This window comes from Halichondria panicea, chromosome 14, assembly GCF_963675165.1.
Source record: "Halichondria panicea chromosome 14, odHalPani1.1, whole genome shotgun sequence".
NCBI lineage: Eukaryota > Metazoa > Porifera > Demospongiae > Suberitida > Halichondriidae > Halichondria > Halichondria panicea.
In genome coordinates, this window is record NC_087390.1 from 4,060,300 (window position 1) to 4,079,162 (window position 18,863).

At 39.4% G+C, this 18,863-nt stretch overlaps 1 protein-coding gene and 2 long non-coding RNA genes across 4 annotated transcripts; 2 read left to right on the forward strand and 1 right to left on the reverse strand.

Moving 5' to 3' along the window:
* Positions 1-1,615: 1,615 nt before the first annotated feature.
* LOC135348038 (protein rtoA-like) lies at positions 1,616-12,328 on the reverse strand. Of its 2 annotated transcripts, XR_010398634.1 has the most exons (8): positions 10,267-12,328; positions 10,120-10,184; positions 9,251-9,328; positions 8,996-9,061; positions 8,741-8,806; positions 7,946-8,008; positions 2,304-2,479; positions 1,619-2,089 (listed from the first exon to the last, which is right to left on the reverse strand). XR_010398634.1 is itself a non-coding variant. In XM_064546182.1 (7 exons), exons 1-7 carry the CDS (start codon positions 10,780-10,782, stop codon positions 2,467-2,469), a joined length of 867 nt encoding a protein of 288 aa, XP_064402252.1. In that variant the 5' UTR covers positions 10,783-12,328; the 3' UTR covers positions 1,616-2,466. The 2 variants fall into 2 exon arrangements, 1 of the variants encoding a protein (XP_064402252.1); XM_064546182.1 differs by having other exon boundaries at positions 1,616-2,479.
* Positions 4,428-9,661, forward strand: LOC135348039 (uncharacterized). The gene is made up of 2 exons (XR_010398635.1): positions 4,428-5,909; positions 6,246-9,661. It is a non-coding gene; the product is annotated as an uncharacterized LOC135348039 (long non-coding RNA).
* Positions 12,329-15,679: 3,351 nt separating the features above from the next.
* LOC135347738 (uncharacterized) lies at positions 15,680-16,545 on the forward strand. Its single transcript, XR_010398531.1, has 3 exons — positions 15,680-16,167; positions 16,222-16,308; positions 16,365-16,545. It is a non-coding gene; the product is annotated as an uncharacterized LOC135347738 (long non-coding RNA).
* Positions 16,546-18,863: the final 2,318 nt, after the last annotated feature.

Genomic DNA, 18,863 nt, shown 5'->3' on the forward strand with positions numbered 1-18,863 from the left:
TAGATTTGTACCTTGCCATGTCTTGAACATGCACACGCATATATTGCATGCAAAACAGTTTTTTTATGCGAGTCTAATCTATAGTATTGGCCACATCTCATTTAACACGCAGGAGGAAACATTAATGATCATTAACTCTATCTGCTGCCATTGACTGTAAGTTGGACTTACTATTCCTGAACTATTATATCTTTACACTATATACTTGTAATAAGTTATACACTTGTACACCTATCCCTGGTGGTGTGTTAATTGTTATTATTGTTGTAACATGCATGATATTACTACATGTTTTACTTCATTGAAAGATATTTTCCCCGTCTAGCATGCAGTATGCAAGGATATCGGGTACACTTACCAGTACTATAGGTTTTGGTTTTGGTTTTGCGTTATTGTGAGAATTGATTAAATTCGCTGATTATATAAGCATGTACCGTGAACATTTATATGCAAGATTAACGCATGCATGCTGCTGCGCTATTCTGCGAAAATTAAATCTGCGAAAAACCTCGTGCGAAGTTTATGTATACCCTATACCCACTACATACGATGCGATGCTCGTAAAAATTCATTTTTGGTACATGTATATTGAACTGTAATATGCATGCTAGCTATTCTTTATGCTCAAGTTAACAGCCTATATTAATTGCCTCCAAAACACGGCCCATGTCGTTGCACAAGTAACACAAACTAATAATGGCCATAATTTATGCTCTATCTATTAATTCTACAATATAATTATAGGAGATAATTACCCACCATGCAGTACCTATAATTATGATTCGTATATTGACCTGTACGTATTTCAAAACCTCCCTATTATTCTAGCTCATAAATGTTATAAAAGTGCCTATTATCAGTGCAATCTGTTGAAGGTGTGCATGCATGTGCTCCATTTATAGGAGGTCTCACCAAAGAAAGTTTTAGGCACTATCAAACTGCCCGTGTTGGTGAAGGTGAATCCTGCTGAGGAGCGTGTTGGGAGCGTGTTGGTGGAGATATTGAGTTGGTGGAGATATTGATCGGCAATATGTCGACTAATCTGCTTCAGCACTTCACAACTGGGAGTTGTCTGTCAGCAGTATCATCGTGCAGTATCATCGTACAATTCAAATCATCGTACAATTCAATCGTCTGAGTGGCCCTGTGCGCACAACACATGTGATGCTTTGCTAAAGCTACCAATCTCGTATGCCAATTATAGCGAATTTCACGGAAAGTGGATGGCAATCCTCAACGACAATGACCTTTGTTGGGTAATGAACTATTTGTAACTTCTTTCTGAATGGACCATGAACTTCTTAATTAAGTATCGTCATTATCATTATGTTACTATTCCCTGAATGGACCTTGAACTTCTTAAGTTTAATTATTTGTGCTGATCATGTCATAATTGTTTTGGCTATATACACAGTAAAAACAGATAATTATGTTATAATAATCTCATGAAATTATTTTAATGTATAAATTTCTGTCATTTTAACACTAAAATACGACCCATATAACATGTGTTTTTGCTGTGACTTACTCTCAGTGTCATCCTTCATTTCAATCAATCACCTTTATGAATGTTCATAATAATTATATGATTATCGTCAATAACTCCCTTTAATGTACTGCATGCATACTCTGCATGCATACTCTCATTTCATGTTGATACTGAGCATCACAATGGATAATAATTATGTAAGAATAACATCAAAATTTAATTATGAGAGTCATCATGGTCATGTTTTATACCGTAATCGTTGACATAAACTGCAAAACTTGTTCATTTGTTCATACAAATCAATACCAAACTCACTCATCAGAAGGTGCTAACGGATTAACAGCTTGCTGTAGGAGAGCAAAATTCTCACCTCAGGCACAACTATAGAACGTCCCTGAGACGGGATGGGGCCTTCCATATCAATTCCATATTCTTCCTCCACATTTCTTCCTCCACATTCTCAAAAAAATCCAAAGCTGCGAGTCGTGCTGCAGTCGTGCTGCAAAAGTAGTGCCCCTGTTGTAAACAACTGGTGTGGAGACTTATGGTGTGCAGTTCGGATTGAGTGATGGTTCCATCCACAATGAACAGTGCAAGTGCCTGATTAATACGTGGAATGAACACATAATGAAGTGAATACAGGTGCATCTCATTCAAACATTCAAACAGTCTAATAGATCCACTTAAGCAAAACAGCTTGTAAAAGAGAATACTATGCGTTGATTATGGACCGAGGCTGCTCCTACAATCACACTCCTCATATCATGTCCTCTTTTTTCTAACATGTGACGTGCGACCAATACATTTTCCCCACCTTGGTCCATTCTTATACGAGATGGCAGCTGATGTTTTGAACTGCACACAAAAATAATTCGTACACGGTTGACGATTTATTATTGCCACAACACTTCAAGAAAGTCACCAGCCTACTGCAGCCGTCAATGCAGCCACGAGTGACGATTCTCCATCTAATAAGCTTATGATGTGAATCTGAAACAACCATAAATTAATTTTAATGTGATGAAATTAGTCAATACTATAATGAAAGCACCGCAGGTGCTGACGCCTCGATGGAGATGCCAAAGCTACATAACATAAAGCACATGATGAACATTTTTGATTTTGCTGCATGCAAACTTAAAGTGGGTAATGATTGACCATGATTATTGTTAAACAATCGATGCCAAAAGTTCAAGTCTAAAATTAATCTCTCTTCTCACTCTTGTAATGCAGCTACCAATAGCTAGCGTTCTAGTGCAGAGCTAACTACTAAGTAGAGTAGCAACACTCGGTAAATAAGTTTGGCTACGTCCTGCAATGGCATTCCAAGTAAGCATAACTAGGCGTAACTCGAGAACGAAGCATTATTTTGCAAATCCACGAATTAAAATCCAGACTATAAGAAGCCTATAGAAACTCTTACTTACACTTGATTGCAGTCTACACACACATAGACACACAAACGTATACAATAATGGTCTAACTGGTTTGGGTTTACGGGGCTGCCCGGGGTGCGTATCACATACGGATCAGTAATTGCACAGGGTTCAAACAACAGCTGCGGCTAAAAATATTATTAAAATTGCTGAGAACGGCATCATAAACGATTAGGTTACTCGTATAATTGCTTGTTACTCGTACTACTTGATCAGAGAATTCGAGAGACCAGAAAGGTGTTCATTACCTCTACTAACGCTCCAGTAAAAATGAGACCGCTTCCTTTTTGCCTTTTGGAAAAGGCTACTTTTAACCGTGCGTAAAGAATCTCACGCACGGAATAACTCTTCTTTGATAAGAGTCACAAATTAATACTCGCGCTTATTTATTAATGTTACCATGCAGACTCAATTACTTACAAACACATCTATGGCTGCTTGTCGCGGCTAAATGTTTGGCATCCATCCACGCATTATGTAATTTGTGGTTAGTTCTACGCTGGGACAACTCTTTGATAAGTAGCATACCAGTTCAACAGGAAGTGGTTTAGCAGGTAAGTTCTTTTCACCTGCACAAACTCAAAGTCTACCATGTGAAAGTCTGCACTAAAAAGCTGCTACTTAGCTAGCAGCTACTGTAGATACCAGTATCAATATGACTCAGAGGTGATTTTACGGTTATTGAGGGTACTTATCTGAGAGCGGCTTTTATCGCACTGAAGATGGGGATTAATTTTAGAGGCTACTATTTGAGTGTGGGCTTCTGATCAAGCATAATTAATATTTTGACGAATATCAAAAGGATGATACCGTATATTTATTCGATCTAAGGTGACACGATCTAAGGTGACACTTTTAAAGCCTAATTTTGGAGGTCGAAAAATTATGTTGAAGTCTTGGTGTTGCATATTTGATCATTGTTTTATAGTTTGACCTCTATTTAGAATGTGACATACAAAAAGATTGTCAACACAGCAGTATAGCCGGACCACGAATATTTTACCCAGCGACCTTGACTACTTCAGTGCAAGCAGAAAATAAGATCCGCTCCCCCCCCTAAACATCTGCATTCAGGAATATGGGCAATCTCAAAACCCACTAGAATTTATCCTAGATCGACCTTCGAATGAACATCATGTCTCTGTTAATTATGGTGACTTTTAGACTCCCCTTATTTCCACTCGCTACTTCAAAGTCCTGTAAATGACACCCTGCTGATAACCCAAAAATAACCTGCTATACAGTACTTTTATGCATAATTATTATGGAGGGTGCATGTCCCATATTTATGAGGTGCCAAATGAGTCAAAATGAATTTGCCTAGGTCTCCGCACAAACTTTGCTAGGACCTCCTATATGCTATATAGGAGGTCCTATATACTATATAGGAACTCTTATATACTATATAGGATCTCCTATAAACTCCTATATAATAGGATCTGCTATTATACTAGGAACTCCTTCTAATTATTATAAAAAATGCATGTATAATAATTGTAATTATTATATGCATGCATCCATGAGTGCGAATTAAATTACGAACAAGTATAATTATAATATACCCTTACTATAAATAATACTATTGACTTAAAATTGTCCCACTGTAAGCAAAGTGTTCATGTATAAATCGGCACCAAAAGAATGTGACTGCTGAAGGGGGTTTACAGACAAAAACAAAGATAACTCGAGATCTGAAAGGGGATTTTTGGTCTGGGGTACATCCACTAATTCATTCCCCTCTTCAACATCATCTTCCTCGACCCCATACTGGTTTGGATCAACATTTAGATCAAACAAAGGGTTTCCAATTGAGAAAGCCGTATACAGTTGTATTGGAGACCAGTTTCCTTCTGTTGACAAGGAGTGGTGGTTCCAGCCCTCACGGAAAGCATCGAGTGAATTTATTTATTCTTGGGATAAAAACGTATTGAAGACAAAAAAGATCAGTATCATTTTCCACATCCAAAACACCACTAATTTCCAACTGCTTGAACACAGTAGCATATGTAGATACAACACTTGATCTCACATCTCTCCACAATCGTTCTATCCGACAATTATGGACACTACTACCAGCAATATAAGCATTTGTGTCTTCACCTCTAATAGCGACCATGTGCCTCCACATATCTACATTTTCTCCTCCTTTATCTGTACGCAGTCTTAGTGGACATCCATATTCCCTAATCGCTGGCATAAAAAGGTTGTAAACTGTTTCAGCACGATTATTGTCCGAGCACTTTTAGAAAAGTAACTAGACGAGAAAATCTGTCTATTGCACCGTGAATTACTAGCCTATACCTAATTAGTTTATGGTGCCCATCTGCATGCCATAGGTAGTTAGGACCTGGGACATTATAAACCCGCCTCTGAATTCTTCGAGAAGTAGTGCTATGTCCTCGTATCCGATGAATGCTTTCTCGAAGGCGACGTCGTTGTATGCTAACACTTTGTGACTTCAGATATCCAGCTAACATAACTTCCCCTGCGGTAGGGAATCGATCAATTATTTCTCTCACAATAGTGTCCACTTCATCATCGTTAATGTTTTGATTCGATGGAACTTGGACAAATTCCAGTTTTTTGCTCTTCTTTGTAGTGTTTTGACAGAGACATCGAGAATTGCTGAGATATCTTTCCATTTAAAATTAGCAGATAGTAGGAAGTTTAGATGACGTTTATCAACTTTCAGAGGTGGTCTACCCTTTGGTGAGGGATTCATAACTAACTTGATAGGCTTTGTGAGGAGAGTATTTTAACTTCACTTTGTTTCAGTACAATGTAGATAAACTCTATTTAGAGCACAATTGATTCCAGCACGTGTGAATAAACTCTATTTAGAGCACAATTGATTGACCACGTGTGTTGATCAACAACAAGCCAGAGGATAATTATGTCAGACAATGCTGCATACGAGGCTATATCAAGAGCAGTCTCAGATGCTGTTCTAATTGGTGTGAGAGAAGGCCTTAGTGGACAACAAGGTATGCTTACTTATTTCTAGGCCTCCTGTAAAGAAGGGCTATTAAGATAATCATTCTGCACGCAGCAAAATAGTTTTGGAATCATAATTACTAAAGTAGTTCTCGAACTTTGGAACAGTTGAATAGGTGTGGTTTAGCTACTACATCTAGCTAGCTGTGGTTCTACCTATACCTACCTACCTACCTGTACCTACCCCCGAGGCCACGTGCATTTTAATTATCTAAGCACAATTTTGAAATTAAAATTAGAGCAGCAGAACAAAAATTAAATTAAAGGTGAAGGGTGCAATCAATCATATATGTATTTTAATTATACTGCCATGTGTATTTTCTCAGGAACTTTGCATTCGAGGGCTGCATTGCTAGGAGAGAGCTCTACGGCCAACAACTCATTTTCATCACCGATGGCTGCATCTCTAGGAGAGAGCTCAACTGCCAGTAACTCATTTTCTGCATCTTTTTTGTCATCAAAGCCAGACAAAAAACGAAAGCGTTCACTGCCTTCTGTGTTTGAGAAAAAGAAACAAAAAAAATCTAGCAGCAGCAAGAAGACATCCTTTTATGTCAGAGATATTGTGGTAATACCAAGGGAATGGGGTAAAGACCACAGCCATGTACCAATTCCACGCATGGAGAAAAGGAAGATACTATCTGATGCTGGCCTTTTGGGAAAGTTCGAATTTAATTCGGATATGAGTGCTGATGACGTATCAAAGCTGATGACGTATCAAAAGAAATTTGCACAGTGTTTTCTCAACCTTTCCAACTATCCTTGAGTCTCATTGAAAGGGGAGAGCGTTTCAAGTTTAAATATCTTCAAAAATCTGGCGAAGGTACACGGTCGCTCTGCTGTCCGACGGTAAAAGAAAATTTCAAGTGGACAGGGCGAGTGGTTTCCACGCTAGCCAAAAGTGGGGGATGCATCTATTTGCTTGCTGATGAAACTATAGAGTGTCTCTATGACGTGAGTTTAAAATGTGACTTAGCAAAGTCTCGGTGTAAAATGTGTACTGCTGATACAGTAGCCCTCATATAAAAGTTCCCGTTCCGTACCGTTCAATTTGCGTACAACGGTTCGCGTAGAAACGGAATGAAAACGGAAGCCAGCTCATTAAAATTTAATACGGTACGGAAATAACCGTTTTAATTCTGAAATAACGTTCGCACGTGTAGCTGCATGATTTGCTCCGTAGCTAGCTGGCTAGTGTTCCAAGAAATCAAGCTGGTGAACTGTTCTACTAAACAAAGAATCCTCATCCTTCACAAACAGCTACGGAGCAAGTACAGAATCCCTAAGAAGCAAGGTCAAGGCGAGCTAGATCTAGTTAGAATAATTACTGACATTTAGTTTGAACATTTATATTTATATTTATAGCACTGTACATGAATTTGTTATTCTTCATTTGACATGATGTTTTAATGATACAGGACATTGTATACGATAGTGTATAATTTATAATGAAGTGTTCAACAAAAGTAATAGTACAATCAGATCATAATATAATGTAGCTGTATCTAAGATTCCAGACTGAGAGATCGGGTTGACTTGCTACTACCAACTTTCTCATCTTCTTCCAGCCTTGCATGTAAGTTCTGCAGTATTCCCAGTGCTATTTGTATGCCCCTGGATTACACTAGAGAAGTTAGTACATTTGTAGCTTGCTTAGTACATACAGAATAAATAAAAATTATTATTGCTAACTCAGCAAATTCCACCCGTTTTTTCTCCTAGAACGGTGTAGGTAATTACGGTGCGTTTATGAATAATACGCTACCGTTTAGTTAGCGTTTTCTGACTCCGTAAAAACGGGAACGTTACGTGCAACTGAAACACAACGGGAACTTTTATATGAGGGCTACTGTAGCACTCGCCCGCAGACCCACTTAGTGGTTTTGCATATAAGGGCAAACTTCCACGAGATGCGATTCCCGAGGTAAGACGCTCCTGTACATAGTCCTTCAATTGACTATTATAATTATACACTAACCTTAAAGAGTCACATTAAACATACCAGTACTGTGTATTGTCAACTCACCCATAACTAGAGTTGGAGCTTCCTCTCATTTGTCCTCCTGTTTCCCATGACATCTGTGAACCCCTGGCAAGAAAGATTAGCAGTTATTTAACATCTACTGCCTCCCCCCCCATAGTCCGGCCACCTGTTTGAACTTTAAACTGAGAGAAACTGAGAGAAACTGGTTGTACAGTCATTTTAGCAAAATTTGCAATATTCTGTGCATCAAGGATTAGCCTCGATTCCAGGCCGCACTGAAGATGGGCCTGGTATCGACTGTTTGCGCATGCGCCACCTATTACCCAGAAACTGGGTAATTTGGAAAACATCGTATATGCTCAGTAAAATAATGACGTCACAGCAAACGGAAGTGGATTGAAGAAAGTAGATAGAAGTGCAATTGTGAAGGTTTCTAGCCTATCTGATAGCATTCCAATAGCTACCCTTAGCCTGCTATGTTAACAAAAGACTCACAAGCCTGCAACAGTGTGGATGACAATCGTCTGAAAGGAGTGAAGGCTGACAATAGCCTATATGAACAGGCCACACCCAACTGCTACTAACCTTGGTGAAAGTCTACATGTATGCAAATGGACGAATTAAAATCCAAATAAACATGACTACTAAAAGCCTACAGAACTCTTACTTGCACTAGATTAATGCTTGAGCAGCTGTAGCAGTATACACAGACAAACACGCTACCGTATACCTCGCTTGCGCATGCGCACCGAGGCATAATAAAGAGTCCTTCAATTAAGTTTCTAGCTTCATACTTCATACAGCTAATCATGCCAGCACTGTGTATTGTCAACTCACTCATAGGGTAGTTGAGAGTTGGAGCTACCTCCAGTCTGTGCTCCTCCCCGGGACATCTGTGAACCCCTGGCAAGAAAGATTAGCAGTTATTTAGACATCTACTGTCTCCCCCCTACCAGAGTCAGGCCACCTGTTTGAACTTTAAACTAAGGGAAACTGGTTGTACAGTCCTTTTAGTAAAACTTGCTTCAATTAAGTTTCTAGCTTCATACTTTATACAGCTAATCATGCCAGCACTGTGTATTGTCAACTCACTCATAGGGCAGTTGAGAGTTGGAGCTACCTTCTGTCTGTGCTCCTCCCCGGGACATCTGTGAACCCCTGGCAAGAAAGATTAGCAGTTATTTAGACATCTACTGTCTCCCCCCTACCAGAGTCAGGCCACCTGTTTGAACTTTAAACTAAGGGAAACTGGTTGTACAGTCCTTTTAGTAAAACTTGCTTCAATTAAGTTTCTAGCTTCATACTTCATACAGCTAATCATGCCAGCACTGTGTATTGTCAACTCACTCATAGGGTAGTTGAGAGTTGGAGTTTGAGTTAGAGTTACCTCCTGTCTGTGCTTCTTCCGGGGACATCTGTGAACCCCTGGCAAGAAAGATTAGCAGTTATTTAACACCTACTGCTCCCCCCCATAGTCCGGCCACCTGTTTGAACTTTAAACTAAGGGAAACTGGTTGTACAGTCCTTTTAGTAAAACTTGCAATATTCTGTGTAACTTTGCTGTAACCACACTAAGGATAGAAAATCATTAAACGATGTTGCAGCTCCATATAATTATAATGTCAATGAAACTCGGTTTAGAATGGGGTGAATTTAATTGATCTTGGCCTTTCCTCAGATTTGTATTATGCCTGTAGTAGATCTACATGTACTGTTGCGCTCTCTAGCAAGTTTAAACTACTTTCTAGTGATCTCAAATATTGTGTTATGGAAGACGGCTACTAACCTAGTCGAGAGTTATCCCTCTAGACTGTTCTACGGAGTGGCTATGTACAGTGAAAACCACTAGGTTTGATGATGAATTTCAAGCTATTGAGCCGGGATCCCACAGGGATTGCTGATCCACAAGTACCATCCTTTTACTACATGATAGCGAAAATGATTGTGGGATCGCTGCTTGAACATCTGCACTTTTCAAGCACAAATCCTGTCTAAATTTTTGAGGTTAATCCTTGATTGTAATTACTGAGGCGCACGTGATGCGTGTCTTACCTCCTCTGCCCTACCATAGTCAGGCCACCAGTTTGAACCTTAAAACTGGGGGAAACTGGGGGAAACTGGTTGTATACACCAACCTTAAAGAGTCACTACAAAATTATAGTAAGGAGTCTTTCAATTGACTTTCTAGATGTCAGCATTGTGTGTTGTCAACTCACTCATAGCTAGAGTTGAAGATTCCTCTCATTTGTTCTCTTGTGTCCTGTGAACCTCCATCTTCCATCTGTAGCAGTGGTATAATTATAGTAAGTCTGAAAAAAAATTACCAAAAGGCTATATATGTGGCTTCAATTAATACCACCCACCATCTCGCAGTTTAGCCTGGCTTCAGCTTTGATGTAGATGCACCCCTGACCAGCCATTCGCACAACTTCTTTGGCACTCCACTGGTAAGAATTGGATATGGACGGCACTGTCAGTGAATTGCTTCCCTGACCACTTCGCTGCAAGAAACTAATTGGGAAATTCTGGTTTTCATTCATTTCCGCCGAGAATACCGATCTGATTTCTGTCAGGATTTGATCTTGTGACATGTCTGAGGAGAGTCGAACTTTGCCAATAAGGCCACTAGACGCTAACGTGGCCCTCGTTTCACTGCGGGGAATGGCATACTTTCCATGTTTTGAACTGTAACAAAATGGTAGGCAGACAATATCCCTGTCGTAAGAACATAGCTTCACTTTCTTAGTCTGGGTCTGAGGTTGAGCTCTACTTCGAGCTCCTAAAAAGGAAGACGGTAGAAGCCTGCTGGTGGAGGTATAATGTAATGAAAGCACCGCAGGTGCTGATGCCTCGGTGGAGGTGCCAACGCTACATAACATATAACTAGCTTTTATACGAATTTATCATGGTGAATAATTTTGCTGCATGCGGGAAACTCAAATAGTGGGTAATGATTGACCATGATTACGATCGATACCAAAAGTTCAAGTCTAAAATTAATGGCAAGTCAGCAGAGCCTTGCAGCTCTCTTCTCACTCTGCAGCTACCAATAGCTAGCATTCTAGTGCAGAGCTAACTACTAAGTAGAGTTAGCAACACTCGGTGAACAAATTTTGTTAGGGACTCTTCTGAAAAGACTGCAATGGCATTCCAAGTAAGCAAAACTAGGCATAACTCGAGAACGAAGCTTTATTTTGAAAATCCAACCATTGCAAGCCAAGAAAACATGACTAGAAGCCTATATAGAAACTCTTACTTCCACTTCATTGATCCTTGAGCAGCTGAAATAGTCTACACACAAACCGTATACCTATATCTCGTGTTATGGAAGACGGTGGTGGCTAGACCACGATAGGGGGCCCGGGAAATTTGAGTGTTTATTTACGCTACATTCAATTTCAGCAATTCTAGAGACAAATTACGCCAGAATATTTATTGATGTTTAGCAAGTATTTATAATAATTATATAAAATTAACATAAAAATAGATTGTTAGTCTCTTTTTTTGAAGCCCAAAGCCAGTCATTTGCAATCATGTGGCCTGCTTTTCTCCTCTCCCACTTGCTGTGGAGTGGCTTGACTCATAAGCATCAAAACATGCAACTCCTGGTTGAACTGCATCATCATCACTGTATATACAGTAGCTGCTAGCACTAGCACTGGAATCAGTTTCTTGGCATCTCCTCTTAGTCTAGCCACCACTCAACTCATCATGGGCAGAACCCTGAACTATGTTAATTAGTTTTCACAAGCCACTTGGGCGTTTTTACTATCAATCCACATGTAAAATTGATGATATTGACAAGGTCACCAAAGTTCATTTAGTAATTGTTCTAATATAAGGCTGCCAAAAGAAAATTTGAATGCACAAGTCACGTGAGGGCCCTGTATAATTATACTTTGTCTCGGGGCTAGACTGGGGACGTCGGTAGAGCTAGAGGGAAAACTTGGAGACGGTGCATGCAGTGCTGATATTACATCCTGTGACTCTGAGCCTATTGTTGTTATAACTTATAAATTATTTTATTACTGTCTCAGTGTCTGCTGCATTACAACACTTGGTCTCTTCCTGTTTAAAGTCTTCTCTATTAAGTATTCTGGCGAGTTATCAGTGTATACAGTGTTTACTAGATTCTTGCAAGCCAGTACAATGCAAGCTGTATACAGCACAGCTGAACTACACTCTACCCTATAGTCTAGCTAATCTTGGTCCGGCCAGACAACAGACACAGCTAGTCCGGTGTTATAAGTCAGCAAAGCAAGAGTATCCATAACTTTTTTATTACAGTTATTTAATATCTATGGTAACGTGAGCAGAGACCTTAGGAATGTCACATGATTGATAACGCGTGGCCAACTTCCTCTGTGGTATAACTGCCATATACCGTGGCTTGTGGTTAGACAGCTTGTATAAGTAATACAACATAAGATACCGTATAGCGCGAAATTTTCGAGGGGCTTAATTTTCGTGGATTTCGTGGGTTAGCAATCCTACACGAAAATTAAGTCCACGAAAATCGTTCTTTACCTGCTAATAACGTGCAAGATCTAAAGGCGTGGCTTCCCGTAAGCAGTCATTCCGCGAACATTGTGCAACGAAATGGCTTTTAGAGGCCAATCCACGAAATATAAGTGCCTCGAAAATTTCGCGCTATACGGTAAATGCTCAGAAATGCAAGAATGAGCTGACTCAGCGAGTTGAAGGCGAATTCGACTGTTTGCATAGCATGTCTTGCCAAGTTTTTTTAATCGTGGCGGACCTAATCTGATGCTAGGACAGCTTGTCAGAAGACGTGTTATTTATACCTCAGAATATTTAACTCCTACACACATTCCATTCTACATCTCTGACTAAATACGTCACTAGCAATGAAAATTAACGCGCAGCCGTTTTCATTCAGACCACACACACAGTAATTTAATTCCGTACACACACCCATTTGCAGGTTTTTCACCAGCAAAATATTCTAGTAATAGGGTAGTTACCGGGCCACAGGTACACTATGTAGAAAGGGCGTGGTTTACAGTCTAGCCTTAAAAATGGTGATGTAAATGTACTGTACTTTTTCTAAAAGAGGCGCTCTTCTAATTATGTACCACCTAGACTGAAAAGTAATTTTGAGGTCTCCATCAATTTCTGAATACTTCAGTTTGTCGAGAAAAGTTCTCTTTGGAGCCCTTCTTCTAGCTGCTTCAATACTCCTAGAGCTTTTTGTGTAAAGAAGTAACAAAATTAACCTCTTCCCACTTCTTAATAATTTCGGCCAGTTCCTCGAAAGAGCAGAACTCCTGGCCATTCTGTAGATGGAGCAAGTCTAGCGCCATATTGATTATACCCGGGTAACTTGCTACAGGAAGTTGCTAGCCTCATCCCAGGCCGGCCTTGAATCGAGGCTAGGAAGTTGCCAGAGCCAGAGGTGAAAGTTCACTATGCCGTAAATATAGCAAGGTAAGCAGCCTTTACAGTGCCGTAAGAATAGTCACAGCGAAAAATGAACGTTCGGTGAGTTTCTTCAACGTCCGCGCTTGACCTGTTTAAAGCTTCGTAGAGACCCAAATTTTTACAGGTAGGTAGAGGAAAGGTTGAAGTTAGCACCTCTGAAAAAAAAATTTTTTTGCCCATGTTTTTCATTTCTACTAAATTGGCTTATAGCTTAATTTAATTAGTGCCGCGTTAAGGGGGGTTTTCCTAGGCCCTGTCACATATGTCACCTTAAGGTATTAAATTAAAATCACATGCATGCAGCTGGATACATGCCATACATATATATAAAGCATTGTATACCTAGAAGCATTGTTGTAGGGCTGCATGATTCTGACGAGATTCGTTCCAACTCTTAGCATCTGGTGCATTATCTGTTGACTGATCACGCACCTTGGTAAGTTGTTACTCATATTAATTACACGCAATAGCCTTTAATCTTACATCACATACATCCTTGGTAAGCAGGATAGTCCAGAATTGACAAAAAGAGTTAATTAAAGGCCTTCTGATAGGCTACTAGCATTTCGTCAACGACAACCTCTAAATACGGACTGAGTGACCATTCCCTGGGATGATTCCTACGAGCCATATGTTTGACGAGGCAAATTCAACAGACTGAACATGGAATAGGCAACACTAAAAGGGTTTACTTCATCTCCATCTGTGCAAAAGGCAAGTGAAATTCCTCCGGCAAAAATTCCATATGCGAATATCGTAAAATTTTTGCAAGATTTGAAGTCGAGAATATTCTTTCTAGTCGTGGTCCAAGTGGTCCAAGCGGACATGTACACAAATGTCTTGTTAGGAATTAACTCTGCAAAGTCTCCTCGATACAATCGTCATCAAAAGTGACTAGATACTGCTTACAAATATGCCATGGACTCCATAATTATTATTATCTTACATGTGACAGTGAATATGTGTGAATATGTGACAGTGAATTCATCATGGCACCAACACTCAGCTCGTCACCACCTTCACTCAACCTGTCACAATCGACATCGACATCCCGTCACTAGCATCAAATCATCAAATCTAGACGATCCGGCACCATCCGACAACTCTTTGGTATTTTTACACGCTTCAGTTGTCAGGTTGCCCATATCATAATTATGACCATATCATAATTATGACTGTGAAACAGACTATATCGCTGGATCTTAACAAACTGACCCTTGGTATTTTGGCTTGGTCTGTGCTGGCGACGAAAATGATGATAAAATACTGAAATGAAAACACAACGCATGAGTTCTAATGTTCACTCCTTGGGTTTCTTGGCTATAATGATGATGGATAAAAAGAGCAACCATAAACATTTAATAGTAACTTAAGATAACTTAAGAGAGAAATCACGTTTAACTTACAACGTGTCCTGTGTGCTATTGGGGTCTGCAAAAAAATATATATACGTATACACACTTTGAGAAAAACAGAGGGTAGGCTTGTAAGCGAGGTGGGCTTAATGACTGTTAGGGTGTCACTAATTTTCGCACAAAAGCTACAGACTGTGCCGGCTGCTAACTGTAACTGGGAGATCTAGTAGCTCACAGTCTTAGCTCACAGTCTATTGTTTGCATGCATTCTTGTCATTCTTGCGTGTGGGTTACCAAGCACAACGCTGGACTGCGCATGCGCACATGCATCCAAGCAAAGATATAGGATTGGCAACGGTAGAAAATTTGAAGCACGCTTACGTCATTGGAATGCATCACTTTGCCTCGTTGCCTTCAAACTATGGCAATAAAAATAACAGAGTGAACAAGTCCTTAGCGAACAGAACATGAGTAAAAATAATTGAAATATTGGGCAAACCCACTGCCAATCCTATGTAAAACCTACTGGTTTTACTAATACTTAAGACAATACTGCATGTCCATTCTCACATTTGATACAAGCTCTGGGCTTGTATGCACAAGAACTAGATAACATAGATAGACTGATAGTACTGTAGCCATTAATCAATATTCTCCGTAACATGTTCTGTACGACATTTTATTAATACCAAATTTTAATAAATTATCAACATTTCACAAGTCATATAAACTGAAGCTGCATAATGAACTGCTACTGCATGAGGTAGAGCTGGTGCTATACAGGTCTTTTGCATGTAACAAAGTCTTTCATTTCGTTTTTTAATATATAGCCCAAAATAGTCAATCAACTCTTCCTTCTTCAGCTTCTTCAGCTTCATAAACTTCATAAATTTCTTCCAGCATACTGATAGTACGATGAAGATCTAATAGTATGACTGTGTATGTAGTGGGGGGGAGGGGGGGGCATATGAATGAGTTAGTAAAACACTGTGACCTGGAGCCAGTTCTGTTTCTTACTATATCTGTAGCCGATAATCAGACCTTACACCATATTTTCTGCAACTGACTAAAATTTAAAGCACAAAACCTGTACCAGTTGATGGACCTGACATTGATAAACACTCATGAAGTCAGTATAATTTTAAAAGCATGTGTGTTTCTTAAAAAAGGGAGCATAAAACGTCAGATGAAATAACCACGAAAATTTGAAGAATAGTAATATGGATGACTACTGTATGGATGAGTACTGTTTCTTAAAAAGGGTTGTAAAAGGGTTGTAAAATTGTAGTTTTTCTGTAGTAAAAAGTCTTTGTTTCTTTAGTTTTACAAACTGGCAAGATACCAAGCAGCCTGTGATAGTTCAACCTTTTCAACTCCAAACCTTTTCAACTGCCTACTGACCTGAATAGTGACTCGCAAAGTACAGTCCAAACATAAAGAAAAAGAAAAACTCAAACTCATTGGACGGTAAGTACTATAAACATACATTATATCGGCTCCTGTCATTTTTATCACCAACAGTACACTATCAGCCCCGTACATGCAAGACATCAAACCAAACCAAGACATCAAACCAAGACATCAAACCACACACAATGTCTCTCCAAGGTAATGCCTATTAACTATTAAATATAGGTGATTTGAACCGTAGAAGTATGCCCTAGCTTGAAGACACGAGAGGTAGACGTTAAGTTAAGACTCTCTGCAACGCTAATGAATCGGCAGCAGTTGAAGTCGGACTCTTCTCCTAGAAAGAGGTATACATGTACATGTACAATATACTGTGATAGGAAGTCTTGTGATAGGAAGTCTTACTCGATTCCACCAGCTAAGAAAACGTTATTTCCTGATTTCCTGATGATGTCAAAACTTCTCTCAAACTAGGGTATGTTTGTTTGGGTATGTGTTTTGTTTGGGTATGTGTTTGGGTATGTGTTGTGTTTTGAATTAATAACAATTGACACAATGTCATTGATTATTAATTTTATGTATAGCTGTCAAGTTTTCTCAGCTCAAAGGGCTTGGAGCAGGTACTTGTTTACATGCAAAGTTCGTTGGTACAGTGGACGATGTTTATGGTAAAGTTGTTCTTCTATCCAAGAAGAAAGATGTTGAGTAGGAGGAACTGTAACTGCAGTCAACAAGAAAATTGAATTTTCATAGTAAACATGCAGAAGGATGATGTTTTTGTTTGGAAGACATCTCAACTGTCAGTAGAAGATACGTGTAAGGTACCTCATGTAATGCCTTCTTAGGTAGTACTTAACAGCTCCGTATCTAGATGAGTCTCAGAGCTAGATGATTCTCAGAGGTCCGAGTCATATGTAGATTCTAGATCTGAGAAGTGAGTCGTACTTTTTAGTTGACTGTTATATGCCACAAATAATAGGGAGGATTGGCAGTCCCGTGTTTAGCATTATTTTGACTCATGTTCAAACTCTGCAGGGAAAGGCCACATCAAGAAACTGAATGGACAGATAGGCCTTTTCTCTCTTCTCTCATTTCATAATCCATGAACGTATGAAATTGCACTATTTCGACGAAGTAAGTGAGTAAGTTTCTTGCCCAGCCCGCATTCTGCACAGGGTTTCCAAACGACTACAGTTTCCAAACGACTACAACCTGGATTACAAAGCGCTTCTTCAGATTTGCGATTGCTTCCACGACCTCTCAGTCTCTAACTCTTACCTAGACAATTCCGCCATCTTTAATGACTCAGCAATTGCAGATAGGCGTGGCTAAGAAACCGTGCGCCTAAAATCAGTGCGCAGTGCTTTCCAGAGCCTGGAGGTGTTGCTTTGCTTTTCTTCACACCGTTCAGCTCTAGCTCCCTTTCTCTGAAATTCAACATATCAAGCAATATTACTCAGTATAATTATTAGTCCAGAGATATTCGAGAAGATATCTGATTGAGAAGATATCTCTTCTTGAACTTCTGTACTGCCTCTTGACGTTCCACTTGTATTGAAAAAGAAAGGGAATCCGACTAGAAAAACATTTGCAATGTGCCAGGGGAATGTGCCAGGGGAACCACAAAAAAGCGTGGAAACAAGAAATCCGACGAGAGCTCGAGCATAACTCCAATCCGTTACAACGTCATGAACATGTACAATACATAGTATATAGACTGTGTTCCAGATCCATCTCTACCAGCACCACATCATTCATGCACCGTCCGTGCATGTTACTACTACTACGCAACACTGCATGCATGTATTAGGAACATCAATTCATCACAAATCATCATGATTATATGCGCACATGGATGTATAATAAAAGGATTGGTCATCACCCCACCTGCGTATTTGTATTATAATATGTGACAGGCTCTGGGAAAACAGACCAATTGGCGCAAGCTATAATTTTTGCGATCTATATACCAGATGATAGAGCAAAGAATTGCCTGCGCATTGATATGCTTAGTTTGCACATACCTTGTTCCATGCCTGAGTTATGTGCGTTGGAAACTCGAAGTTGTAAAACAGCAGTATTGAGAAACGCCCACTCAAAGATTGCTAAATTGGGAAAAGTAAGGTAATGGTGGCTGTTTAGACAAAGCGCTTTGGTGGAAAGAGTTGGATTCAGAGCATCAGATTTTGCAGAGAGGTAGTAGAAAGACTACAGATAACTATAATCCAAGAAAAAAATTTATGAGATTATACACTGTAGTCTATAAATCTGGCTTTTGCTCAATACCAATATCTGCTCCAATTGGTCTGTTTTCCCAGAGCCTGTCACATATTTGTATTATAATAATTGGCCGGGAAACAACCAGTACATGTGATTGACGTTGTAACGGATTGGTCTCGTCGGATTTCTTGTTTCCACGCTTTTTTGTGATTCCCCTGGCCAAACCTAGCAATTTCACATTTTTCTAGTCGGAGACATAATGGCGGTATAATATATAATTGTATGTAAACATTAATCATGTGTGTAGTCATTAAAGTTTCTGTTTTTGCTATATCAATAATGCCACCAAGCTTAAGGCTACTAAGAAGGTAATTGTACTGCAATGTATATGTAATGTGGTACTAGTATAATTATAGGTTATTATGTGCATGGCTTTAATCTATAGTGGCCTATTTATATTTTTGGTAAGAAACTTAACTTGAATATATACAAATAATTATATACAATCCATTGTACGGCTACCAGATCTCTCC

What these genes read in the sequence shown, in the direction of transcription:
- LOC135348038 (XM_064546182.1), bottom strand. Translation starts at nt 10,782, where the DNA reads ATGTTATGTAGCGTTGGCACCTCCACCGAGGCATCAGCACCTGCGGTG. An exon ending in ATCTTCAACTCTAGCTATGA is followed by an intron (nt 9,329 to 10,119) that starts GTGAGTTGACAA and finishes CTTTCTTGCCAG; the next exon opens with GGGTTCACAGATGTCCCCGG. An exon ending in AACTCTCAACTGCCCTATGA is followed by an intron (nt 8,807 to 8,995) that starts GTGAGTTGACAA and finishes CTTTCTTGCCAG; the next exon opens with GGGTTCACAGATGTCCCGGG.